Here is a 27,231-nt window from a genome sequence, read left to right as displayed (position 1 = left end):
CAAAATGTGAGGTCCTGTTCCAGCCAATAAAAACCAGCCACAGCAGTAAGGTAAACGCCTCAGCTTATAAATGACCCTGTCTCCTTTGTTCAGTGTACTCTCCTGGCAAAACTGCTGGTGGATGTACCGTTTCTGCAGAAAGTAAAAATGGCCTTACTCAATAAATTAATGTTCAAGTGCTATTTCTTTATGACACCGAAAAACAAACATTTCAAACACCATGCTGAGAACTCAGTCCTTGTTTTGGGGAGGGGTGCACTTGGAAGATTCCAGCTAAGGTACAATCGTCCCTCGGTTTCACAGGTCATTGTTTTCAGGACCCCCACAGATACCAACATAGGCCATGCTCAAGCCCCTTATATTATGTGGTGGTGCACAGTGCGTCCTTTCCATCCGCAGGTTCGAGATCTGTGGATAGGGAGTGGCTACAGAGGGCGGGCTATACCGCTTGAAAGTCTTCCCTGGAAGCAATATGTAGAGTGGATAGTGGAGAAGCAAAAATGGAAGCGGGGAGGCTTGTCCAGAGCATACAGGCGAAGGAAGTACGGCCAAGGGGGAATCCCAGACGACCGCGATTCGTGACATATTTTTGTTTGCACGAAAATAAAGTTTGAAAGAAAAGTGTTGGGGGAATAAGGGATTCATTTTACCGGGGTAGTTCAAATGCAATGGCTACGCCTCAGGCCGCTGCAACAAGCTGGTCTCCGTGCGGGGGCGCCCAAACAGGCGCGCTGCGGGGCCTTCCGGCCGCGCTGCCGGAAGTGCTCTCCTGACCCTCAGCCGCGCAGCTCATCGCACCGCAGGAAGATGGCGTTGGAGGTCGGCGACATGGAAGATGGGCAGCTTTCCGACTCGGATTCCGACATGACGGTCGCACCCAGCGACAGGACGCTGCAATTGCCGGTGAGTGTGAAAGGAGGGTGAGTTATCGTGGCTGGGCGCGCCGAGCCTGGGCCGCGGGAAGCGCGCAGGCAGCGGTGAGGGTGAGGGGTAGAAGCTAGGAGCCCGGGCCGGACCGGGCTGCTGGGTCAGTGGCGGCAGAAGGGGCGAGCAGGCGTCCCCCGGGCGGGCTCACGGAGCCGGGGCTGCAGGGGCCGGCAGCGAGGGGCAGAGGCGGCGGCAGCGGCTGGGCGTGCGAGCCCCGACCCGGCGGCTCCCTGCGAGGCCGGGCGCGCGAGCCCTGGCGCCTCTTGGAGGCTGGCTTGGTGGCGGTCTCACTTCCTCCTACCGCTCTTTCTTTTTTTCTAAACTTAGGGCTTCCCCACTCCAGAGCCGCTAGGTGACCATTAAGGGGCAGATTTTGCCAGATATATAGCATCTGGGGACATCGGCCTGAAACAGCCTCTGGTGCTCCTTTTCTCCCTGAGCGGGAGACTGAGGCCCAGGAATGAAGTTTATCGCTCACTTAAAAAGCTGGTTTTCCATGTTTCCACCGAACCTAGCTTTAGGCACTAGGTTTTTGTGCTAGCTTCTCTGGTTTTGTTTGTTGTTTTGAGACCGAGTCCCACTCTGTCACCCAGGTTGGAGTGCAGTGGCGCGATCTTGGCTCACTGCAACCTCCGCCTCCCGGGTTCAAGCGATTCTCCTGCCTCAGCCTCCGGAGTAGCTGGGATTACAGGGGCCCGCGGCCACGCTCGGCGATTTTTTGTATTTTTGGTAGACACGGAGTTTCACCATGTTGGCCAGGCTGGTCTCGAACTCCTGCCTCAAGTGATCCACCCGCCTTGGGCTCCTAAAGTGCTGGAATTACAGGGGTGAGCCACCGCGCCGGGCCTAGTTTTTGTATTTTTATTAGAGACGAGGTTTTTCCATGTTGGCCAGGCTGGTCTTGAACTCCTGACCTCAAGTGATCCACCTGCCTCGGCCTCCCAAAGTGCTGTGATTAGAGGCGCGAGCCACCGCGCGGGTCCCAGCTTCTCTACTTTCTAAACGGTAATTTGTCTTGACTGCCTTAGTAGATAGCAACCTCTTTGAGAGGGCTTTGGTACCAGATTGCCTGTGTTCAGATCCTGGGGCCACCGATGTGTGACCTACAGCAGGTTTATTTAGCCTCACTGCTTTTTGTCTCCATCTATGGAATTGGCATGATGTACCACTGATAGGGTTATTGCAAGGATTCTGTGGAGCATGCAGTGCGCGGTAATGCCAGAAAAGTGTTATCTCTGATGATTATTTGAAGATAGTGGGAGATAGATCGTCCTAACTTGCATTTCCAGCGTAGTAGGAGTTTTAACAAATACAAATACTTGCTTTTGCATATAAATGTTTAGGAAATTAGTACCAAGATATTTTGTTTTTCAATCTCAGGTTGTTTTTACATAAATTGACCCATGACTTGGTAAATAAACTGAATGCCGTGGACTGTGGGGTTTTAAAAATATGCCCAGGCCGGGTGCAGTGGCTCACACCTGTAATCCCAGCACTTTGGGAGGCCGAGGCAGGTGGATCACGAGGTCAGGAGATTGAAACCATCCTGGCTAACACAGTGAAATCCCATCTCTACTAAAAATACAAACAAATTAGCTGGGCGTGGTGGCAGGCGCCTGTAGTCCCAGCTGCTCGGGAGGCTGAGGCAGGAGAATGGCGTGAACCCGGGAGACAAAGCTTGCAGTGAGCCAAGATCGCACCACTGCACTCCAGCCTGGGTAACAGTGCGAGACTCCCTCTAAAAAAAAAAAAAAACATGCCCAGCCTAGGCAATATGGCAAAACCCCATCTCTACAAAAAATGCAAAAAAAAAAAATTAGCCGGTTATGGTGAGGGTTGCCTGTAGTCCCAGTCCCTCAGGAGGCTGAGGTAGGAGGATTGCTTGAACCTGGGAGGTTGAGGCTGCGGTGAGCCACGATTGCTCCACTGCACTCCAGCCTGGGCCACAGAACAAAACTTTGTCTCAAAAAAAAAAGTAACTGTTATGTATGTCATTTTAACACATTCTGACAATAACTGAAAAGTTTGAAATCTTTTAAGGGTGACAAGATCTTTGGTAATATAGTAAAAGGAGATCTTAGAACAAAGTGCTGCATTAGTTGTAAAGATAAGAATTTGTGGCTTTTAAATTGGTGAATTCCATGTGGAACTTAGAAAAGTAGGGATTTGATTGGTCTCAGACTTGTCTTTGAAGATCAGTTCCTTTTGGAATGGTGCAGTTGAATCTCTAAATTTTTTAAAATTAGGTGGGTGGAGTTTATGTGTTTTGTGAAATGGATTGTGTTTCTTTTCACTTGCAGAAAGTGCTAGGTGGCGACAGTGCTACGAGGGCCTTCCAGAACACGGCAACGACATGTGTGCCAGTATCACATTATCGAGCTGTTGAAAGTGTGGATTCAAGTGAAGAGAGTTTTTCTGATTCAGATGATGATAGCTGTCTTTGGAAACGCAAACGACAGAAATGTTTTAACCCTCCTCCCAAACCAGAGCCTTTTGCGTTTGGCCAGAGCAGTCAGAAACCACCTGTTGCTGGAGGAAAGAGGATTAACAACATATGGGGTGCTGTGCTGCAGGAACAGAATCAAGATGCAGTGGCCACTGAACTTGGTATCTTGGGAATGGAGGGCACTATTGACAGAAGCAGACAGTCCGAGACCTACAATTATTTGCTTGCTAAGAAACTTAGGAGGGAATCTCAAGAGCATACAAAAGATCTAGACAAGGAACTAGATGAATATATGCACGGTGGCAAAAAAATGGGATCAAAGGAAGAGGAAAATGGGCAAGGTCATCTCAAAAGGAAACGACCTGTCAAAGACAGGCTGGGGAACAGACCAGAAATGAACTATAAAGGTCGATATGAGATCACAGAGGAAGATTCTCAAGAGAAAGTGGCTGATGAAATTTCATTCAGGTGAGCATTTGAATTACAAATAAGTACTTGACCAGATGGCTTCTATTTACAGGAAATAAAATAAATGCCAAATACTTTAATGATATGTTCCCCTTTTTTGGGGGGGGGGGGATTTTTTTTTTTTTTCCTTTTTCTTTTTTCTTTTTGTTTTTTTTTTTTTTTTTTGAGACAGGATCTTGCTCTGTCACCCAGGCTGGAGTGCAGTTAGTTGCTCACTGCAGCCTCTGCCTCCTGGCTCAAGGGATTCTCCCACCTCAGCCTCCTGAATAGCTGGGACCACAGGCACGCACCCCCACGCCCAGCTATTCTTTGTATTTTTAGTAGAGACAGGGTCTTACCATGTTGTCCAAGCTACTCTCGAACTCCAGAGCTCAAGGGATCCACCTGCGTTCGCCTCTCAAAGTGCTGGGATTACAGGCGTGAGCCAAGAGCTGGCCTAGTTTATATTTTTTGGAGGGGAGAGGATCTCACTCTGTTGCCCAGGCTGGAGTGCAGTGCTACAATCACACCTCACTGGAGCCTAGAACTCTTGGGCTGAAGGGATTCTTCCACCTCAGCTTCCTAAGTAGCTGGGACTACAGACTTAGGCCACGCACAGTGGCTCACCCTTGTAATCCCAGCACTTTGGGAGGCCAAGGTGGGCGGATCATGAGGTCAGGAGTTTGAGACCAGCCTGGCCAAAACAGTGAAACCCCGTCTCCACTAAAAATACAAAAATTAGCTGGGCATGGTAGTGGACACCTATAATCCCAGCTACTCGGGAGGCTGAGGCAGGAGAATCGCTTGAACCTGGGAGGCAGAGGTTGCAGTGAGCTGAGATTGTGCCACTGCACTCCAGGCTAGGCAACAGAGCTAGACTCCATCTCAAAAAAAAAAAATTAGGAGTTTCACTATGTTGCCCAGGCTGGTGTCAAACTCCTGGGTGCAAGCAGTCCTCCCACATTGGCCTCCCAAAGTGCTGGGATTATATGCATGAGCCACTGCGCTGTCCGCAGATTTTTTTGTTTTTGTTTTTTAAGAGACCATCTTGCTCTGGTCACTCAACTGGAGTGCAGTAGCACAGTCATAGCTCACTGAAGCTGAACTCCTGGGCTCAAGCAATCCTGCCTCAACTTTCCAAATTGCTGGGATTATAGGTGTGAGCCACTGTGCCTGACTCTTTTTGAGGCTTTTTGTTTAAGAAACTGGGGTAATTTGGTTATATGAATACATTTGTATTGTATTTTTCAGTTTTTTTTTTGTATTGTATTTTATTGTATTTTTGTATTGTATTTTGTATTGTATTGTATTGTATTTTTCAATTTGTTTTTTTAGACAGTCTTGTTCTGTCACCCAGGCTGGAGTGCAGTGGTGTTATCTTGGCTCACTGCAACCTCCCCTCCCGAGTTCAAGCAATTCTCATGTCTCAGCCACCTGAGTAACCTGGATTATAGGCATTTGCCACCACATTCAAATATATTTTTTTTGTTTTGTTTCTGTTTTTTGTATTTTTAGTAGAGATGGGGTTTCACTGTGTTGGCCAGGCTGGTCTCGAACTCCTGGCTTCAAGTGATTTGCCTGCCTTGGCCTCCCAGAGTGCTGGGATTACAGGCATGAGCTGCACACCAGCTGTATTTTCTTAAATTTGGACAAGCCTGATAGAATAATTTTGCAGACTTTTATGAACTGTTAAACAACTCGTTGCATTTAGTGCCATAGAGCTTTTTAAATAAAGCATATCTTTTTAAATCATGGGTTGTTTTTGTTTGTTTGTTTAGTGTTTTCAAGAATTTGTCACTTTTTTCTTAACTTTGAGGTATATTTTACAGATAATGATATTCATCCATTTCTAGTGTTAATTTTTTTAGGAAACATACCAAGTTGTATAACCATCACCTCTGAAACATTTCCGTCACCCAGTAAGAACCCTTATGTCCCCATGCCAATTTACAGTTAATCCCTGTTCTCATCCCAGGTAACTGCTAATCTACTTTCTATCTGTATAAATTTACCTTTTCTGTATATTTCATATAAATAGTGTCATGTAGTATGTAATCTCATGCTTTGCTTCTGTCACCTAATGTTATGTTTTTGTTTTTTTGTTTTGTGTGTGTGTGTGTGTGTGTGTGGTTTGTTTGTTTGAGACAGAGTGTCACTCTGTTGCCCAGGCTGGAGTGCAGTGTCACGATCTCAGCTCACTGCAACCTCCGCCTCCCGGGTTCAAGCAATTCTCATGCCTCAGCCTCATGAGTAGCTGGGATTACAGGCATGTGCTACAACACCCAGCTAATTTTTATATTTCTTAGAAGAGACAGGGTTTTGACATGTTGGCCAGGCTGGTCTCGAACTGCAGACCTCAGGTCATCCGCCCACCTCGGCCTCCCAAAGTAGTGGGATTAGAGGCGTGAGCCACTGCGACTGGCCAGTGTTATGTTTTTGAGATTGATCCATGGTGTAGCAGGAGTCAATACATTTTTATTGTGTGTATATATGCATATATTCATATTGATTATTCTACTTTTTGGCTATTATGAATAGTGCTGTTATGAACCTTCACATCCAGATCTTTAAACATATATTTTCATATCTTTGTTTTGTTTTGTTTTGTTTTAGATGGAGTCTCACTCTGTCGCCCAGGTTGGAGTGCAGTGGCACGATCTCAGCTCACTGCAGCCTCCACCTCTTGGGTTCAACCAATTCTCCTGCCTCAGCCTCCCTAGTAGCTGGGATTAGAGGCGTGCGCCACCACGCCCAGCTAATTTTTTTTTTTTTTTTTGTATTTTTAGTAGAGACAGGGTTTCACCATGTTGACCAGGCTGGTCTCAAAATTCTAACCTCAGATGATCCACCCTCTTCAGCCTCCCGAAGTGTAGGGATTACAGGCGTGAGCCACCTCGCCTGGCCATATTTTCATTTCTTTTGGGTAAATGTCCAGAAGTAGAATTGCTTGGTGTATGGTAAATTTACAATTCATCTATTTTTACCAAGTTCAGATTTTGAATTAACATTTTCATTAGCTCTAAATCACTAATGAACAGTGTCACAAATTTGAAAACAAGTATGGTTCAGGAGTAATGCAACTGGTAGGAAAACAAGTATTTACTTTCCAGGCAAACCTATCTGAACACCAGTACTTGATTTTTAAAATACTGGGGAAGTTTGGAATTTGAGTGCTGGAAAGAAACTTAAGAGATGTTGTAAACCAAAACCTTCATTTTACAGATTAATATTAGACCTGGAACTAAACCCTGATCCTCGTGTTCCTAGTCTGTCTCTCTTTCCACAAAAATACACTGCCTCCCGTTGAGAAGAAACAAAGGATGCCAGGTCTGAATTCTTTTTTTTTTTTTTTGGAGACAGAGTTTCGCTCTTGTTGCCCGGGCTGGAGTGCAGTGATGCGATCTCAGCTCACTGCAACCTCTGCCTCAGGGTTCAAGCAGTTCTCCTGCCTCAGCCTCCCGAGTAGCTGGGATTACAGGCATGTGCCACCGCACCCAGCTAATTTTGTATTTTTTGTAGAGACAGGGTTTCTCCACGTTAGGCTGGTCTCAAACTCCCGACCTCAGGTGATCCTCCCACCTCAGCCTCCCAAAGTGCTGGGATTACAGGCATGAGCCATGGCACCCAGCTGAATTCTTGATCTGTTGAGAGTGTGAGCTTTGGCCGGGCGCGGTGGCTCAAGCCTGTAATCCCAGCACTTTGGGAGGCCGAGACGGGCGGATCACGAGGTCAGGAGATCGAGACCATCCTGGCTAACACGGTGAAACCCCGTCTCTACTAAAAAAAAAAAAAAAAAAAAAAAAATACAAAAAATTAGCCGGGCGAGATGGCAGGCGCCTGTAGTCCCAGCTACTCGGGAGGCTGAGGCGAGAGAATGGCGTAAACCCGGGAGGCGGAGCTTGCAGTGAGCTGAGATCCGGCCACTGCACTCCAGCCTGGGCGACAGAGCGAGACTCCGTCTCAAAAAAAAAAAAAAAAAAAAGAGAGTGTGAGCTTTGACACTGGAAGAATTACTTAGGCTACCTATGTTTCTAATATCTCAATGACAAAATGAAAATGTACATTCTTTTTTTTTTTTTTTTCGAAAGGAAGTTTTGCTCTTGTTCCCCAGGCTGGAGTGCAATGGCGTGATCTCAGCTCACCGCAACCTCCACCTCCCGGGTTCAGGCAATTCTGCCTCAGCCTCCCGAGTAGCTGGGATTACAGGCATGCGCCACCAGGCCTGGCTACTTTTTTTTGTATTTTTAGTAGAGACAGGGTTACTCCATGTTGGTCAGGCTGGTCTCGAACTCCTGACCTCAGATATCTGCCCACCTCGGCCTCCCAAAGTGCTGGGATTACAGGCATGAGCCACCGTGCCAGGCCGGTATCTTGGACATTCTTGAGAGAATCAACTGGCATAGTGCATGTAAGGTTCTTAGGATTATGCTTACTGTAATAATAATGAGCCATCAGTAAATATTAACTATTTCTATTTTCTTTTCTGAGGCAGGGAATCTATGAGGGAAAGGTCCTATCCCATTTTAAAGCTCCAGCCATCTCTGGAGTTAGAGAGCCTTAGCTTTTAGGCATAATAATTGAAAGCATATATGTCTGTCATTTATTTTGACAATAGTGGACTGGCTTTATCTTCTTTTGCATTCGGGCCTGCATTCGTGGTGCTGTATGTGCATTTTGAAATATACTGCAATACAGTAAGGCAAATAAAGAAGCCAAATACAAGAGTTTAGATGGAAACTTGAGGTTACCATCTCCTGTGACCAAAGATTAGGAATGTTTACATGTCGGTGATTCCAAGATTAAATATTGAAGATTTAGGAAACCAGGTGTTGCTGGAATCAGATTTTATTCTAGCTGGGGACTAAGCTGGAGACTCAGGTAGGTTTCTTCAACTTTGTACAACAAACAAAGAGGTTAATTTTACTTATTTGTTTCTCATCAGGTTACAGGAACCAAAGAAAGACCTGATAGCTCGAGTAGTGAGAATTATTGGGAACAAAAAGGCAATTGAACTTCTGATGGAAACTGCTGAAGTTGAACAAAATGGTGGTCTCTTTATAATGGTAAGACTGCTTAACTGTTTTTGTTTTTGTATTGTTTATCCTGTGGTTTTGTTTTTGTTTTTGATTACAAATTTAACTTGGTCTTTCTTGGATCTCTGATTTATCCTGCATTCTTACAGTATGTTTGAGGTTTTGAAACTATTATCAACAGTGAAGACTGGGTTAAAAAAAAAAATCAGTGGCTGGGCACAGTGGCTCACGCCTGTAATCCCAGCACTTTGGGAGGTTGAGGTGGGCCAATCACCTGAGTTTAGGAGTTCCGAGACCAGCCTGACCAACGTGGAGAAACCCTGTCTCTACTAAAAATACAAAATTAGCCAAGCATGGTGGTGTATGCCTATACTGCCAGCTACTCAGGAGGCTGAGGCAGGAGAATCACTTGAATCCGGGAGGCCAGAGGTTGCGGTGAGCTGAGATTGCACCCTTGCACTCAAGCCTAGGGAACAGAAGTGAAATTCCGTCTGGAAAAAAAAATAATAATAATACAGTTGTTTTTGCAATTATACTTTCCTGACAAAAGAAAACAGATAAATTATAGCCTGTTACTGTATAGTCACCAAAACATTTCTTACATGATTCGTTAAAGGTAGAGGTTGAATTTTTTTAATTAATTAATTTTTTTTTTTTTTTTCTTTTTCGAGAAGGAGTCTTGCTGTGTCACCCAGACTGGAGTGCAGTGGTTCAGTCTTGGCTCACTGCAACCTCCACCTCCCAGGTTCAAGCGATTCCCCTGCCTCAACCTCCCAAGTAGCTGAGATCACAGGCGTGTACCACCACACCCAGATAATATTTGTATTTTTAGTAGAGACGGGGTTTCACCATGTTGGCCAGGCTGGTCTGAAACTCCTGACCTCAGGCAATCCACCCACCTCGGCCTCCCAAAGTGCTGGGATTACAGGCGTGAGCCACTGCACCCAGCCAAGGGGTTGAAATTTTAAGACAATAGAGTCTAGGGGAGCCTAGGAGCTCAGATATTGAGAATATGGGTTTTAGAGTTTGGGTACCCTTTTTTACTTCTAGATTTTCAGCATATTAATTGAAATTTGGCTAAGTTGTTTGACTCCCTGGAGCCTCAGTCTCCTCAGCTGTAAAATGGAGATTAGTCCTACTTTGTAAGGAGGAGGGGAGATGATGCACGTAAACTGCTGACCACGGTGTCCAGCACTTTAGCAATGGTAAACAGAAGTGTTCTTTTTGGTTCACTTAATTCATGCGTTCTTGAAAAAGAGGGCAAAAAAATGACTTTTTTTGTTTGTTTTTTGAGACGGACTCTCACTCTGTCAACCAGGCTGGAGTGCAGTGGTGCGATCTCAGCTCACTGTAACCTCTGCCTCTGGGTTCAAGCAATTCCCCTGCCTCAGCCTCCCGAGTAGCTGGGACTACAGGCATCCACCACCATGCCTTGCTAATTTTTGTATTTTAATAGAGGCAGGCTTTCACCATGTTGCCTAGGCTGATTGAGAACTCCTGAGCTCAGGCAATCCACCCGCCTCAGCCTCCCAAAGTGCTGGGATTACAGGGTTGAGCCACTGCGCCCGGCCAACACTTTTGTTATATAAGCACAGATAGATACACAGTAAAGCACAAATAGGTACACAGTATTTTTGTGTGTATTAAAATTTCCTGGGTGTAGGCATGAAAGTTGGGGGAAGTGTAAAAAGGGTCCTGGGATGGTAGAGCAATAATGGGGGGAAAGTTTGAGAAGCACTTAACTGTTTCAGAACGACAGAAAGAGCTGCTCTGCCTAGGCCAGATCACGAGCACTGGCAGTTACAGAAGGGTTTGGCACATCTCATTTAATTCAGCTTTCACCACAGGGTGAGGGTGAAGGTTTGAATGACTTCCTTGCTTTTTGTTACGAGTTAAGTCCGAATAGTATAATGACGTCACAAGGGAGTAGATCAAGATTGTGCTTTGAACATGGGGAGAAAGAAAACCCAGTTAAGATTGATAGCATTGGCTAAGGAAATAGCCTATGAACATAAATTACAGGAGTCAAAACAGAAGTTAGCAACAAAACAAATTATAATAATCACGAATGCACTGCCATCCCTATTTGTGTCATTGTTAAAAGTACTTCGATTTTCATTCAGTTGAACACGGTTACAGATTTCATCAATATTTTAGTACTGTAGTAATAAAACTTTATATTCCAATGAGCTAATGCAGATTTACTGAATATTGGGAAGATGCAAGTTCAAATTTACTTTATTTTATTTTTTGAGACACAGTCTGGCTCTGTTGCCCAAGCTGGAGTACAGTGGTGCGATCTTAGCTCACGGTAACCTCCCCCTCCCAGGCTCAAGCCATTCCCCACCTCAGCCTCTGAGTAGCTGGGATTGCAGGTGCATGCCACTGCGCTTGCCTAATTTTTTCGTGTTTTTAATAGAGACGGAGTTTCATCATGTTGCCCAGGCTGGTTTTGAACTTGTGAGCTCAAGCAATCTGCCAGCCTCGGTCTCCCAAAGTGCTAGGATTACAGGTGTGAGCCACTATGTCTGGCACCCAAATTTACTTCTTTGGATACATTCTGTCCTTGAATTTAGTGCTTTCTACATGCCAGGCACTGTTGTAGAGGAAGGAGCTTATGGTGTGGTTGGGGGACAGGAAGACAGTCTATAAACAATAAGTATAACTTCAAGTATGTTAAAAAGTGATACATTGACTGGACACACCTGTAATCCCAGCACTTTGGGAGGCCGAGGAGGGTAGATGGCTTGAGTACAGGAGTTCGAGACCAGCCTGGGCAACACGGTGAAATCCTGTTTCTACAAAAAAAAAAAAAAAAAACAAGAACATATATGTATATTAGCTGGGCTTGGTAGCACATGTGTTTAGTCCCAGCTATCCAGGAGGCTGAGGTGAGAAGATCACTTGAACTTGGGAGGTCAAGGCTGCAGTGAACCGTAATCATACCACTGCACTCCAGCTTGGGTGACAGAGCGAGACCCTGTCTCAAGAAAAATAAAAAGTGATATATCCTATGGGAAAAGAAAGAAATCAGATGGAGCTATAGGGAGTAGTGGAGAGGGGGACATTGCAGTTAAACTAGAGTGGTCTGGGTAGATGTTATTAAGAATGCGCCATTTGAACGAAGACTTGAGGTGAAGCAATGACTACTGCAGGAAGAATAGACCAAGTAGAAGTAACACCCATTGTAGAAGTGAAGGGTGCCTAGCAAGGCCAGAACTGGGGTGAAGTGAGCAGTTTACTTGCTTTAGGTGCAAAATTTGAGAGTGCCTTAAAAACTCAGTAATCAAAATAAATAATATTTGAATGTACCAATTTCAAAAATCAAAATTAATGCAAAAAATCCATAATGGACAAAATTTTAAAGACAGGCTCTTACCCTGAACTTGGCAAGGCTGCTCTTTCCACCCTAATCTCTACCTAGTTCCAGTCTGAACAAGGGGCCAGTGTGGCAGGAGCAGAGTGCATGAGAGAGTGAGTTAGGATATAAAGTTAGAGGTAATAGGGCCAGGTCCAGTGGGAACTTGTTTGCCATCTTAAGGAATTTGCCTTTGACTTTAAATGAGATAGCCCATAGAGGGTTTTGAACAGATAAGAAATGCATTTCCTAGGCCAGGCGTGGTGGCTCACGCCTGTAATCCCAACACTTTGGGAGGCCGAGGCGGGCGGATCACTTGAGGTTGGGAGTTCGAGACCAGCCTGACCAACATAGAGAAACCCCATCTCTATTAAAAATACACAAAAATTAGCTGGGCATGGTGGTGTATTCCTGTAACACAGCTACTCACGAGGCTGAGGCAGGAGAATCGTTTAAACCCAGGAGGTGGAGGTTGTCATGAACCGAGATCATGCCGTTGCACCCCAGCCTGGGCAACAAGAGTGAAACTCAGTCTCAAAAAAAAAGAAAAAGAAATGCATTTCCTTTCAGCTGCTGTTTTGAGGGATAAGAGTAGAAGCAGGAAATGCCATTCCAGGTGGGTCTGACCAGCATGGTAGCACTGGGGTGAAGGAAAAGTGGTCAGATTCTGAGTATATGTAGAAGATACAGCCAACAGAATTTCCTAGTGGATTAGATACAGGATGTAAGAAAAGGAAGAGTCAAGGATGACTCCAAGGTTTTTAGCCAGTTTAAAGAGCAATGTCCAAAAATTCACATTGGCTCCAAAGTCTCAAAAGTCTATTTAACATGAACATAGAAGGGTGTGTATAATGGATTGTTAAATGAAAAGACACAGATTACAAGCCAATTGGCCAGGCGCAGTGGCTCACTCGCTTTGGGAGGCTGAGACGGGCATATCACCTGAGGTCAGGAGTTCGAGACGAGCCTGGCCAACATGGTGAAACCCCATCTCTACTAAAAATACAAAATTAGCCTGATGTGGTGGCATGTGCCTGTAATTCCAGCTGCTCGGGAGGCTGAGGCAGGAGAATCGCTTGAACCAGGGAGGTAGAGGTTGCAGTGAGCAGAAATGTGCCACTGCACTCTAGCCCGGGCAACAAGAACATAACTCTGTCTCAAAAATAAATAAATAAATAAATAAATAAATAGGCCGGGCGCGGTGGCTCAAGCCTGTAATCCCAGCACTTTGGGAGGCCGAGACGGGCGGATCACAAGGTCAGGAGATCGAGACCACCCTGGCTAATACGGTGAAACCCCGTCTCTACTAAAGAATACAAAAAACTAGCCGGGCGACGAGGCGGGCGCCTGTAGTCCCAGCTACTTGGGAGGCGGAGGCAGGAGAATGGCGTAAACCCGGGAGGCGGAGCTTGCAGTGAGCTGAGATCCGGCCACCGCACTCCAGCCTGGGCGATAGAGCCAGACTCCGTCTCAAAAAATAAATAAATAAATAAATAAATAAATAAATAAATAAACAAACCAATTTATATAACAGAATCCCATTTGGGGTTGGGTTACAAATATATGTGGCATACAAAAAAGTAAAAAGATGTCAAAGTGTGGTGGCTCACACCTATAATTCTGAGACCAGCCTGGGTGACATGGTGAAACTTAATCTCTACAAAAAAAATGCAAAAATTAGCTGGATGTTGTGGCATGTGCTTGTCGTCCCAGCTACTCGGGAGGCTAAGGAGGTGGGAGGATCCCTTCAGCCCAGGAGGTCAAGCTGCAGTGAGGTATGATCATACCACTTCACTTCAGCCTGGGCGACGGAGTGAGACTATGTCAAATAAAAGTGAAAAGATTATGTGTCAAAATGTTACAGTGATTACCTATGGGTAGTGGGATTATGGGTGGTTTTTTTCTTTTTTCTTTCTTTTTTTTTTTCTTTTTGATACAGGGTCTCACTCTGTCGTCCACGCTGGAGTGCAGTGGCACAATCAGGTCACTGCAGCCTCAACCTCCCTGACTCAAGCAGTCCTCCCACCTCAGCCTTCCAAGTAGCTGGGACTATAGGCTTGAGCCACCATGCCCAGCTAATTTTTGTATTTTTTGTAGAGATGAGGTTTTACCATGTTGCACAGGTTGGTCTCAAACTCCTGCAAAAATATGTGTGTGAGTTTTTTGGTTTTTGTTTTTTTTTAGACAGAGTCTTGCTCTGTCACCCAGGGTGGAGTGCAGTGGTGCCATCTCAGCTCACTGCAACCTCTGCCTCCCAGGTTCAAGCAGTTCTGCCTCAGCCTTCTTAGTAGCTGGGATTACAGGCATATCCTACCATGCCCAGCTAATTTTGTATTTTTAGTAGAAACAGGGTTTCACCATTTTGGCCAGGCTGGTCTCAAACTCCTGACCTCAAGTGATCCACCCGTCTTGGCCTCACCCAACCCATGAGCCACCGCACCCGGCCACATGTGTGTATGTACCTGTTTCCTTATTTTTAAAAATTCAGTTGTTTGAATAGGCAGCCAGTTCACATGATAAAACATAAGAAAGAGTATCAAGGGCTAAAGGGGGGAGGCTAAGGAAAATTGATGTGTACAGAGTTTCAGATTTGCAAGATGAAACAGTTTTGGAGATCGTTTTATAACAGTGTAAATATACTTTACTGCTGAACTGTACACTTAAAAATTGTGAAGACAGGCCGGGCGCGGTGGCTCAAGCCTGTAATCCCAGCACTTTGGGAGGCCGAGACGGGCGGATCACGAGGTCAGGAGATCGAGACCATCCTGGCTAACACGGTGAAACCTCGTCTCTACTAAAAATACAAAAACTAGCCGGCGAGGTGGCGGGCGCCTGTAGTCCCAGCTACCCGGGAGGCTGAGGCGGGAGAATGGCGGGAACCCGGGAGGCGGAGCTTGCAGTGAGCTGAGATCTGGCTGCTGCACTCCAGTCCGGGCGACAGAGCGAGACTCCGTCTCAAAAAAAAAAAAAAAAATTGTGAAGACAGTAAAAATTTTTGTCATGTGTTTATTATCACAGTAAAAAATCAGAAGAGTAAAAGGTATGTAGTGAGAGGCTACCTGACCACACGTATCCTCGAGCCACTCAGACTCCTCCCCAACACACATTATTATTTTTTTGAGATGGAGTCTCGCTCTGTCACCCAGGCTGGAGTGCAGTGGTGCGATCTCGGCTCACTGCAACCTCTGCCTCCCGGGTTCAAGCAATTCTCCTGCCTCAGCCTTCTAAGTAGCTGGGATTACAGGCACACGCCACCATGCCCAGCTAATTTTTATATTTTTAGTAGAGAAGGGGTTTCACCATGATAGTCAGGCTGGTCTCAAACTCCTGACCTCATAATCTGCCCACCTTGGCCTCCCAAAGTGCTGGGATGACAGGCGTGAGCCACTCCGCGTGGCCCCAACACACTTTTTTTTTACACAGGTGGTCATATACTGTACACACTACTCTATACCTTGCTTTTTTAACTTAATGTATCTTAGAAATCTTATCAAGTATGTAAAGAGAGCCCCTCCATTCTTTTTTGCAGTTGCTAGCATTCCAGTGAATGGTTATGTCATAATTTATATGATTGTGTGTATATACACATACATGCTCAGTTGATCTTCATTATTTGTAGATTTTATATTTTCAAATTTGCCTACTTGGTAAAAAGTTGTTAACCTCAAAATTAATACTAGTGGTGGTTTCACAGTCGTTCACAGACATGCAGTTTCTAAAAAAATTTGAGTTGTCCAACATGCACATGCTTAACTGAGGTCGAACAAGGCAACACTCTGCCTTGTTTCAGCTTCCATACTATAAAATAAATAATACGTTTATCTTCTCCAATTTAAGATATTATCTATGTCATAGACTAAATACCAATATATATTTGGCTTTTTTTCCTGGATTTTCTGTTTTGCTTCACTGATCATTCTAGATTTATTTTGGTACCATACAGTTTTAATTATGTAGGGTTTATGATGTGTTTTAACATCTAATAGAATATTCATGGTGGGTGCGGTGGCTCGCAGCTGTAATGCTAGCACTTTGGGAGGCCAAGGCGGGCAGATCACCTGAGGCCAGGAGTTTGAGACCAGGCTGGCCAACATGGCAATTTCTGTTTCTACTAAAAATACAAAAATTCGCCAGGCGTAGTCATGAGTACCTATAATCCCAGCTACTCAGGAGGCTGAGGCAGGAGAATCACTTGAACCCCATGGGAGAGGCAGAGGCTACAGTGAGCCAAGATCACACCACTTCACTCTAGCCTGAGCAAAAGTGTGAAACTCCGTCTCAAAAAAAAAAAAAAAAATTCACTGACTTAAGCAGGTGGCAGATAAAAACAGAAAATCCAGTCATTTGTTAGGTCATTTGAGTTGAGTGGCCTATTTCTCTTTGTTACCATATAGATTTTTTAAATCACAGAATTTCAGAGTTAAAAAAGACCAAAGACCTTTGGCCTTCGTTTTATAGATGAAGAAACTGAAACTCATATTTCGGTAATTTACTGGTGTTATCTATTTCATAAGAGTCAGAATCAGGACTGGACTTCAGATCTGGTATTCCTTCTATCCCCTTAATTGTGTCTCTGTTAAAAGATACCTTGACCATTTATGGGAAGAGTATATGCAGTTTAACTTTTCTGTTCCTTTTTGTAGAATGGTAGTCGAAGAAGAACACCAGGTGGAGTTTTTCTGAATCTCTTGAAAAACACTCCTAGTATCAGCGAGGAACAAATTAAGGTAATAATCATGTCCTTTCCTCTTAAGCTCCATCATCATTTGACTTGTGACTCACCCTCTAGCTTCATTTTCTATGAACATCCATTACCTGCTGTGCCTTCAGTGGACTGATTTTGTTACTGTCTTATTCTAAGGAACATTTGTGCCTTTTATTTTTTTTATTTATTTATTTTTGAGGTGGAGTCTCACTCTGTCGCCCAGGCCGGAGTGCAGTGGCATGATGTTAGCTCCCTGCAACCTCTGCCTTCCGGGTTCAAGTGATTCTCGTGCCTCAGCCTCCCAGGTAGCTGGGATTACAAGCACATGCCACTATGCCTGGCTGATTTTTGTATTTTTAGTAGAGATGGAGTTTCACCATGTTGGCCAGGCTGGTCTCAAACTCCTGACCTCAAGCAATCTGCCCATCTCGGCCTCCCAAAGTGCTGGGATTACAGGCATGAGCCACTGCACCCAGCCAGCTTTTTATTTTTTGTAGATACAGGGTCTCAGTATGTTGCCCAGGCTGGTCTTGTATATCTCAGCTCAAGTAATCCTCCTGCCCCAATCTCCCAAAGTGCTGCAATTACAGGCATGAACCGTTCTTACTTTACCTATACTCTTTCTTCCTTCCTTCCTTCCTTCCTTCCTTCCTTCCTTTCCTCCTTCCCTCCCTCCCTCCCTCCTTCCCTCCTTCCTTCCTTCCTTTCCCTTTCTTTCCTTTCTTTCCTTTCTTTCCTTCCTTTCTTTCCTTTCTTCCTTCCTTCCTTCCTTCCTTCCTTCCTTCCTGCTTTCCCTCCTTCCCTCCCTCCTTCCCTCCCTCCTTCCCTCCCTCCTTCCTTCCTTCCTTCCTTCCTTCCTTCCTTCCAGACAGGGTCTAAGAATCTAGCTGTTGCCCAGGCTGGAGTGCAGTGGCACAATTTCTGTTCACTGCGCAACCTCTGCCTCCTGGGCTCAAGTGGTCCTCCCACCTCAGCCTCCAGAGTAACTGGGAGTACAGGCATGCGTCACCACACCCAGCTAATTTTTGTATTTTTTTGTAGAGATGTTGCCCAGGCTGGTCTGGAACTCTGGGCTCTAGTGATCCACCCACCTCAGCCTCCCATGGTGTTGGGATTATAGGCATGAGCCACCACGCCTGGCCTATACAGTCTTTCTCTGTTCCATGTGGAAATAAATAACAAGCATCAAATGCTTGGTTCTAATTATTTGAACAAGCATAAGGGCAGGCAGTGAGTCTGGAGTGAGTGTACAGTTAGCACTTCAGCTTGGTGCCATCTCCCCCCCCCAAAAAAAAAAATACCAAAAAAAAAAAAAGTAGTATGTCCCAGTAATGACAATACCCTACATAGCCACAAGACCCATTTTCACTCCTAAGAGAAATACAAACAATTTCATAGTATTCCATATCTAGGCCTTATTCCAATTTTCTAATTTGTCCCAAGAATATATTTTACATACTTTCCTCCTAAGCAGGTACAGTCTAGATTTCCATATTCCATTTGTTAAATCTCTTCCTTTATTATATATTTTTAATTATTTTAATTTTTTTTTTTTTTTTTTTTGAGACAAAGTCTTACTCTGTTGCCCGAGCTGAAGTGCATCATCACAGCTCACTACAGTCTTGACCTCCCTGGTCTTAGGTGACCCTCAGCTTCCCAATTAGCTGGGACCACAGGCACGCACCACTATGGCCAGCTAATTTTTGTATTTTTTGTAGAGATGGAGTTTCACCATGTTGGCCAGGCTGGTCTTCAACTCCTGGGCTCAAGCAGTCCTCCCACCTTGGCCTCCCAAAGTGCTGGAATTACAGGTGTTAGCCACCTCGCCTGGCCCTTCTTTATTCTTTTTAACCCTACATTTTCCTTCATGATTTAGACCTTTTAAAGAGTTAAAGATGGTGAGGTGTCAGGCACGGTGGCTCATGTTTGTAATTCCAGCACTTTGGGAGGCCGAGGTGGGCAGATCACTTGAGTTCAGGAGTTCCAAACAAGCCTGGCCAACATGGTAAAACCCTGACTCTACTCAAAATACAAAAATTAACCAGGCATGGTGGCGGACACCTGTAGTCCCTACTACTCGGGAGGCTAACGCAGGAGAATCGCTTGAACCTGGGAGGTGGAGGTTGCAGTGAGCCGAGATCACACCACTGCACTCCAACCTGGGTGACAGAGCGAGACTCTGTCTTTTAAAAAAAAAAAAAAAGGAAGAAGAGTTACAGGTGGTTATCTTACAGAATATTTGGTTACCTTATTATATTCTGGTGATTGTCTCCTTCTGTCTCCAGTATTATAAACTGGAAGGTGTAGACTCTTTAGTTTTTTGTTTTGTTTTTTTTCCCCCAAGACAGAGTTTCGCTCTGTCGCCGAGGCTGGAGTGCAGTTGCACGACCTCGGCTCACTGCAAGCTCTGCCTCCTGGGTTCACACCATTCTCCTGCCTCAGCCTCCTGTGTAGCTGGGACTACAGGTGCCCGCCACCGCTCCCGGCCAATTTTTTTATTTTTAGTAGAAACGGGGTTTCACCATGTTAGCCAGGATGGTCTCTATCTCCTGACCTCGTGATCCACCTGCTTCGGCCTCCCAAAGTGCTGGGATTATGGGCATGAGCCACCACGCCTGGAGACTCTTTAGTATTTTAAGTCATTTTTGTGTTATTGGGAATGTCTTTTATGGACGTCTTTTAATACGTTAATCAGAGAACATGATTTGTACTTAGCATTTATTCAAATACTAAAGATTGAGAACTAACCTCTTGCATAGGAAAGAGGTGGTGCACATCTAACGCAGCTGTTGTATTTGAGTAGCTCTGTGTTTTCCTGATGATAACAATGGTGATAAAGGTTAATAAGAATGTGTCTTTGAACTATACTGACTGTAATGCTAATAATGACAGATAAAGCCACTTACCTTGAGCTGGTCCAGGTAATGGTATTTTGCATCTGCTCAGTGTTCTTTTTCCTTAAGTTTTCTGGCTGTTCACTTAACAGTCACTTTAAGAGTCGACTATGTTGACATTCCTATAGGAAATGTTACTGTTACTGCAAATCTAAAATCTCTAGTATAGTAACTACTTTTTTCATTTCATTGTAACAACTGTTTCAGTAACATGATTTGTGATAATATGAGTTTCCTTAGGAACACAACTGTTGAGTAGTAGCAAATATTATACTCTAATGTTCTCTCCCCTCACCCAAAATAATTCTTGACAAAAGTATGTACTTAAAAGATACTTTCTAAGTAACTAAACCTTGGACAAATAATATTCTCAGGCAGGAGAGAAGAAATACTGTAACATTTATTGATTTCCTCCCACTGGACCAGAGATTAATATTATGTAACTTAATCTTCACCACATTGTATCACTGTGGGTGTTACTTTGTTATGCAAATGAAGAATAATCAAAATTATATGCCTGAGATCACACAGACCACTCTGACTCCAAACCCATGTTGGAGTTACTTTCACTGTATTATGTCTTTGTAATTCAGTAATTCCAGCTCATTGAGGGAAAGGATTTTAATGCTAGAAAGTTTTTACGTTAAACTGCCAGAAACTTTGCATTATAATAAAGAAAAACAATAGAAACATTTGGAATATCTAATAATAGGGACATGTTGACTTACAAGGACATTCTTTTTTTTTTTTTTTTTTTGGTTGCTTTTTTGAGACGGAGTCTCACTCTGTCCCCAGGCTGAATGAAGTGGAGTGGCGCGATCTTGGCGCACTGTGTCCCCCGCCTCCCAGGTTCAAGCAGTTCTGTCACCTCAGCCTCTCGAGTAGCTGGGATTACAGGCATATCAGCACACCCGGCTAATTTTTGTATTTTTAGTAGAGACGGGGTTTCACCATGTTGGCCAGGCTTTTCCCAAATTCCTGACTTCAGGTGATCCACTCTCCTCGGCCTCCCAAAGTGCTGGGATTACAGGCGTGAGCCACCTCGCCTGGTCAAAAAATTCTTTTTAAAAAGAGACTGTTTCACTCTGTCACCCAGGTCTCATGCCATGTTGCTCAGGGTGGTCTTGAACTCTGGGGCTCAAATGATGTTCATGCCTTGGCCTCTCAAAGTGCTGGGATTACAGGTGTGAGCCACTGTACCCGGCAGTTTTGTTTTGAAGAGTTAGGTCTTCTGCTGTCACTCACACAGGAGTCCAGTGGCACTATCATAGCTCACTGTAGCCTCAAACTCTAGGGCTCAAGTGACCCTCTTGCCTCACCCTCCCAAGTAGCTGGTACTATAGGCACATGCCATCACTCTCGGCTTATTTTTTAAATGTTTTGTAGAGACAGAGTCCTCCTATTTTGATCAGTCTAGTCTCAAACACCTGGCCTTAAGCAGTCCTCCTGCCTGGGCCTCCCAAAGGCCTGGGATTACAGGTGTAAGCCACCATGCCTGACCAATACAATTTTATTATAGATAATTTATTTCAGATGCTACCCAAATGATGGTTATAATTATTCTTTTCATTGCTTTGTTGCTAACAGTCACTGTATGTAGAACTTAGAAGCCAGAACTTGACTGAATGGATTTGTTTTCCTGTTTTAAAATTCCATTTGGGTACATGACCTCACAATTAAGTTTTGTTTTAAAAAATACAAAGTTTTCTGAAGGAAAAAAGCAATAGTTAAAACTTTATTTGCTTTGGGCTGGGTGCGGTGGCTCAAGCCTGTAATCCCAGCACTTTGGGAGGCCGAGACGGGCGGATCACGAGGTCAGGAGATCGAGACCATCCTGGCTAACACGGTGAAACCCCGTCTCTACTAAAAATACAAAAAAAACTAGCCGGGCGAGATGGCGGGCGCCTGTAGTCCCAGCTACTGGGGAGGCTGAGGCAGGAGACTGGCGTAAACCCGGGAGGCGGAGCTTGCAGTGAGCTGAGATCTGGCCACTGCACTCCAGCCTGGGCGACAGAGCGAGACTCCACCTCAAAAAAAAAAAAAAAAAAAAAAAACTTTATTTGCTTTGTTCAAAAAAAAAAAAAAAGCTCAGCTAAAACACTAGAGTTAGATTCCTTAACTTGGAGAGTTAAGTATATATAGATATGGATGGGAGGGGGGAAATTTTCCCTCAAATTACCTGCCTGCCTTTGTGATAAAGATATTAACAACAATTGCCAGGCATGATGGCTCACGCCTATAATCCCAGCACTTTGGGAGGCTGAGGCGGGCAGATCACGAGGTCAGGAGATCGAGACCATCCGGGCTAACATAGTGAAACCCCGTCTCTACTAAAAATACAAAAAGTTAGCTGGTCATAGTGGCGGGCGCCTGTAGTCCCAGCTACTCAGGAGGTTGAGGCAGGAGAATGGCGTGAACCCAGGAGGTGGAGCTTGCAGTGAGCCGAGATCGTGCCACTGCACTCTAGCCTGGGCGACAGAGCAAGACTCCATCTGAAAAAAAAAAAAGATACTAACGTATTGCAACAACATTTTGGGAACATAATAGAACCCACTTTGTTCTATTAAATTCATAACGCATGGGAATAAAGTTTCTTTTTATTTTGTTTATTGTTTTTTCTTTTAATTTTTGAGATGGAGTCTCCTAGCTCTGTTGCCCAGGCTGGAGTGCAGTGGTGCGATCTTGGCTAACTGCAACCTCTGCCTCCCAGATTCAAACGATTCCCCTGCCTCAGCCTCCCTAGTAGCTGGGATTACAGGCGCACACCACCTCGCCCAGCTGATTTTTTGTATTTTAGTAGAGATGGGGTTTCACCATGTTGGCCAGGATGGTCTCGATCTCCGGACCTCGTGATCCACCTGCCACGACCTCCCAAAGTGCTGGGATTACAGGCATGAGCCAGCACGCCCAGCCTAATTTTTGTTGTTTTTTTTTTTGTTTTTTGTTTTTTTTAGTAGAGATGGAGTTTTACCATATTGGCTAGTCTAGTCTCAAACTCCTGACCTCAAGTGATCTGACCACCTCGGCCTCCTAAAGTGCTAGGATTACAAGCATGAGCTACCGCACCTGGCCAAAGTTTCTTTTTAGTAAAGCTTGCCATATTTGGAGAGAAAAGGACAGCTTTATAAAATGTACTCGTTGTTACCAAGCATTATACTACTTAGAATTCTTAGCGAGATGCTTGGATGTGCTTCCATATAAAATGAAAATGCTTCTACTTGTGGCTTCTTCATAGTCTTTGAATTAAAGGTAATTGAACTCTTGGAAAAAATTGCAAATCATCACACTTTTGTGAAGTCAGTATCATAGATTTTAAGAATATTGGGCCGGGTGCAGTGGCTCACCCCTGTAAATCCCAGCACTTTGGGAGGCCGAGGCAGGTGGATCACTTGAGGCCAGGAGTTGGAGACCAGCCTGGGCAACATGGAGAAACCCCATCTCTACTAAAAATACAAAATGTAGTTGGGTGTGGTAGCTCACGCCTGTAATTCCAGCTACTCGGGAGGCCGAGGCATGAGAATTGCTTGAACCCTGGAAGCAGAGATTGCAGTGAGCCGAGATGGCACCGCTACCCTCCAGCCTGGGCAACAGAGCCAGACTCTGTCTCAAAAAAAAAGAAGAAAAAAAAAAAACAAGAATGTAGGAGAAATCACCAGCTACTTGGGATGCTGAGGCAGGATGATGGCTTTAGTCCAGGAATTCGAGGCTGCAGTGAGGTTTAATTATACCACTGCACTCCAGCTTGGGTGACAGAGCGAGGCCCCATCTCTATCAAAAACTTTTAAAAAGAGTATTAGAGAAATCTTATATGAGTTCAGACTTCATACTTTCACATGTTAGCTCTGTAATTTTGTGCCTCATTTTCCACATCTGAAAACAAGGATAGTATAACTACCTCATAAGGCTTTCGTGAGGATGAAATGAGTTAATGTGTGTGAAGTCCTTAGCAAAATGCCTGTTACATAAAAGTACTCACTTGATAACTGGTAGCGAGCCTTATTATCTTCTGAGTTTACCTTTGTCTTTTTTCACATGTGTACCCTCCTTCTCCATCCTCAGTTCCTCCTCTGTAGCAAATACTTTTATTATTTCTCTTCATCAAAACACTCATATTCTGAAGTTTTCCCTTACCCCTTCATTTCAAAGATCTTTACACCTTCCTCTGTTAATTCTGTGTGCTGCTTGTAACTAGCACAAATTTTGGGAGCGAGTCTCCTTTATCCCACCATCTTCCATAGTGCTTTTTATAAACAAAAAGGCATTGGGATTTATATTCTTTAAGAATGTAATAGGCACTGGCTTGGCTGCAGCTTTTAGGAATCCCTGCCCAGAAGATAATAGGGTCCCAGAAGTGTGTCCTGCCAACACCAGTTTCTTTTTTAAACCTTTGAACCTTCTCTGTTTTAGTACAGTTTGATGATCCCTAATCTAGAAATCCAGAATGCTCCAAAACTTTGTTGTTTTGGTTTGGTTTTTTTATTTGTTTGTTTGTTTATTTGTTTTTGAGACAGAAGTCTTGCTCTGCCACCCAGGCTGGAGTGCAGTGGCGCAATCTCGGCTCACTGCAACCTCTGTCTCCTGGGTTCAAATGATCCTCCTGCCTCAGCCTCCCTAGTAGCTGGGACTACAGATGTATGCTACCACACCCAGCTAATTTTTATATTTTTAGTAGAGACAGGGTTTCACCATGTTGGCCAGGCTGGTCTGCAACTCCTGACCTCAAGTGAACCACCCATCTCTGCCTCCCAAAGTGCTGGGATTACAGGCATGGGCCACCATGCCCAGCCTTCATTTAGGAAATTTTTAACTGTAGAGATGATATGTTATGGTAGAATAAGCATGGGCCCTAAACCTAGCACTAGGCTGGGTTTAAATCAGTTCAACCTTTACTTGCAGTGAGTACTTACTTAATATCTTGAACTCCATCTTGATAAGGAGCCTAATGACATTTGCTTATTTTTTGTAAGAAATGGAGATAATGATTTTAAAGGGACAGGCATGGAATAAACTTTTAATACGTGGTAGTTCTTGCTTACTAAAGTTGTTCCTTTATTACAGGACATTTTCTACATTGAAAACCAAAAGGAATACGAAAATAAAAAAGCTGCTAGGAAGAGGAGAACACAAGTGTTGGGAAAAAAGATGAAACAAGCTATTAAAAGTCTAAATTTTCAAGAGGATGATGATACATCACGAGAAACTTTTGCAAGTGACACAAATGAGGCCTTGGCCTCTCTTGATGAGTCACAGGAAGGACATGGAGAAGCCAAGTTGGATCCAGAGGAAGCCATTGAAGTTGATCATTCTCATGATTTGGACATTTTTTAAGTACATTTTTGACAGTTTGAGGACTAAGCCTTTCTAAAATAACATGTAATAAACCATTTTTACTGAGATTGCAACGTTTTGCACTGATAAACATGAGAATCTGGAGGAAAGACAATTGTTTTCTTGTTTAAAATAGTGTATGTGCAGAAAGGAATGCAATTGATAGAACATTTAAGGATATCTCATGTCTGACAATACTTAAGAGTATATAGCACAGGATTTAATTTCTCATTCTGTTGCACGTGCTAAGTGTGAGTATTACTAGTTGATAATCAGTTTTGTCTAGGTCATAACATACTGTTCGAAAGTTTGCTTTTTTAAGTTTATCTTTGCAGTGAATTATGCTTTGACTTTAAAACATTCCACTAAAATCATAATGGGACATATAAATTATTAAGCTGTTACAAATGCATTCAAATTTGTTTTTTCTGTGTTGTAAGAACTCAGGCAATTTTAAGGATAAAAACTAACTTTGGCCAGGCACGGTGACTCACGCTTGTAATCCCAGCACTTTGGGTGGCTGAGGCAGGCAGATCACTTGCGGTCAGGAGTTTGAGACCAGCCAGGCCAACATGGTGAAACTTTGTCTCTACTAAAAATACAAAAACTAGCCAGGCGTGGTTATGCATGCCTATAATCTAAGCTACTCGGGAGGCTGAGGCAGGAGAATCACCTGAACCCAGGAGGCAGAGGTTGCAGTGAACTGAGATTGCACCACTGCACTCCAGCCTGGGCGACAGAGCGAGACTCCGTCTCAAAAAAAAAAAAGATACAGTTAAGAGGTATATACTGATGATTCTTCCCACTCATTTGTTTGTCCAGAAGTAAATAAACGTCAGAAATTTTTAAGAGTCTCAGTCTGTCGCCCAGGCTAGAGTGCAGTGGCATGATCTCGGCTTATTGCAGCTGCCGTTTCCCAAGTTCAAGTGATCATGTGCCTCAGCTTCCTGAGTAGCTGAGATCACAGGTGTGCACCACCACGCCCAGCTAATTTTTGTATTTTTAGTAAAGACTGTTTGGCCATGTTGTCCAGGCTGGTCTCGAACTCCTGGCCTCAAGTGGTCTGCCCACCTCTGCCTCCCAAAGTGCTGGGATTATAGGCGTGAGCCACCACACCCAGCCTTATTCTTAAATTTAATGTGTTTTTTGACTTCTTAATTAACTTGGTTATATACTAAATGTGATCTACTCCTGTGTATTACTAGATACTTTAAAAAAATTTTCAAGCTGGGCATGGTGACACACACCTGTAATCCCAACACTTTGGTAGGCCAAGAGAGGAAGATTGCTTGAGCCCAGGAGTTCGAGACCAACCTGGGCAACATCATGAGACCCTGTCTCTAGTTTAAAAAAGAAAAAGAAAAAAAAAACATTCCCAGTGGCAGCCTACCTAAGACTGTTTTACCTTATGTTAAGGAAGTTAGGTATTTAAGATGTTACATATGCCGGCGCAGTGGCTCATGCCTGTAATCTCAGCACTTTGGGAGGCTGAGATGGGTGGATCATTTGAGGTCAGGAGTTCAAAACCAGCCTGGCCAACAAGGTGAAACCCCATCTCAACTAAAAATACAAAAAATTAGCCAGGCATGGTGGTGCATGCCTGTAATCCCAGCTACTTGGGAGGCTGAGGCAGGAAAATCGCTTGAACCGAGGAGGCAGAGGTTGCAGTGAGTCGAGATCATGCCACTGCACTCTAGCCTGGGCGACAAAGCAAGACTTTGTCTCAATAATAATAATAATAAAATATTACATGTGCATGAAGTTTTAAATTACTCATTAATGAAGAAAATAAAGGTAGTTTAGACATTCCAAGAGTTAACTGTAGTTTACAAAAATATATTAAGCAAAAATATGCTTGATATATTAAGCAGAAGTTTTGTTTATTAAGCAAAAATGTAAAATTCAGCAATTATAAACTTCCTTCAGACAGTGTACTTGAAGTCTTCTGGTAGTTCTGAGAATATGGTCATTGAAGTTGGATCTAAGAGGAAAATGGTTATCGGTTGCTTTTTATTTATAAAGAATGCAAAAATAAAATTAGATTTTTGGCAGTCCTTAATGAGCTTCAAGTGATTATATTTTTAAATCTTGAA

The 27,231-nt window shown here is 44.0% G+C and overlaps 1 protein-coding gene across 1 annotated transcript; it reads left to right on the top strand.

Moving 5' to 3' along the window:
• The first annotated feature begins 118 nt into the window (after positions 1-118).
• Positions 119-27,197, top strand: PHAX (phosphorylated adaptor for RNA export). Its single transcript, XM_033181386.1, has 5 exons — positions 119-903; positions 3,228-3,841; positions 8,763-8,883; positions 16,855-16,938; positions 24,869-27,197. Exons 1-5 carry the CDS (start codon positions 664-666, stop codon positions 25,136-25,138), a joined length of 1,329 nt encoding a protein of 442 aa, XP_033037277.1. The 5' UTR covers positions 119-663; the 3' UTR covers positions 25,139-27,197.
• Positions 27,198-27,231: the final 34 nt, after the last annotated feature.

The sequence above is a fragment of the Trachypithecus francoisi genome, unplaced genomic scaffold (genome assembly GCF_009764315.1).
Source record: "Trachypithecus francoisi isolate TF-2019V2 unplaced genomic scaffold, Tfra_2.0 Lachesis_group2, whole genome shotgun sequence".
NCBI classification, from domain to species: domain Eukaryota; kingdom Metazoa; phylum Chordata; class Mammalia; order Primates; family Cercopithecidae; genus Trachypithecus; species Trachypithecus francoisi.
Note: the sequence above shows the minus strand (reverse complement) of the source record. Positions and strands in the feature narration are given on the sequence as shown.

What these genes read in the sequence shown, in the direction of transcription:
- PHAX (XM_033181386.1), top strand. Translation starts at nt 664, where the DNA reads ATGCAATGGCTACGCCTCAGGCCGCTGCAACAAGCTGGTCTCCGTGCG. An exon ending in ATGGTGGTCTCTTTATAATG is followed by an intron (nt 8,884 to 16,854) that starts GTAAGACTGCTT and finishes TCCTTTTTGTAG; the next exon opens with AATGGTAGTCGAAGAAGAAC. An exon ending in TCAGCGAGGAACAAATTAAG is followed by an intron (nt 16,939 to 24,868) that starts GTAATAATCATG and finishes CCTTTATTACAG; the next exon opens with GACATTTTCTACATTGAAAA.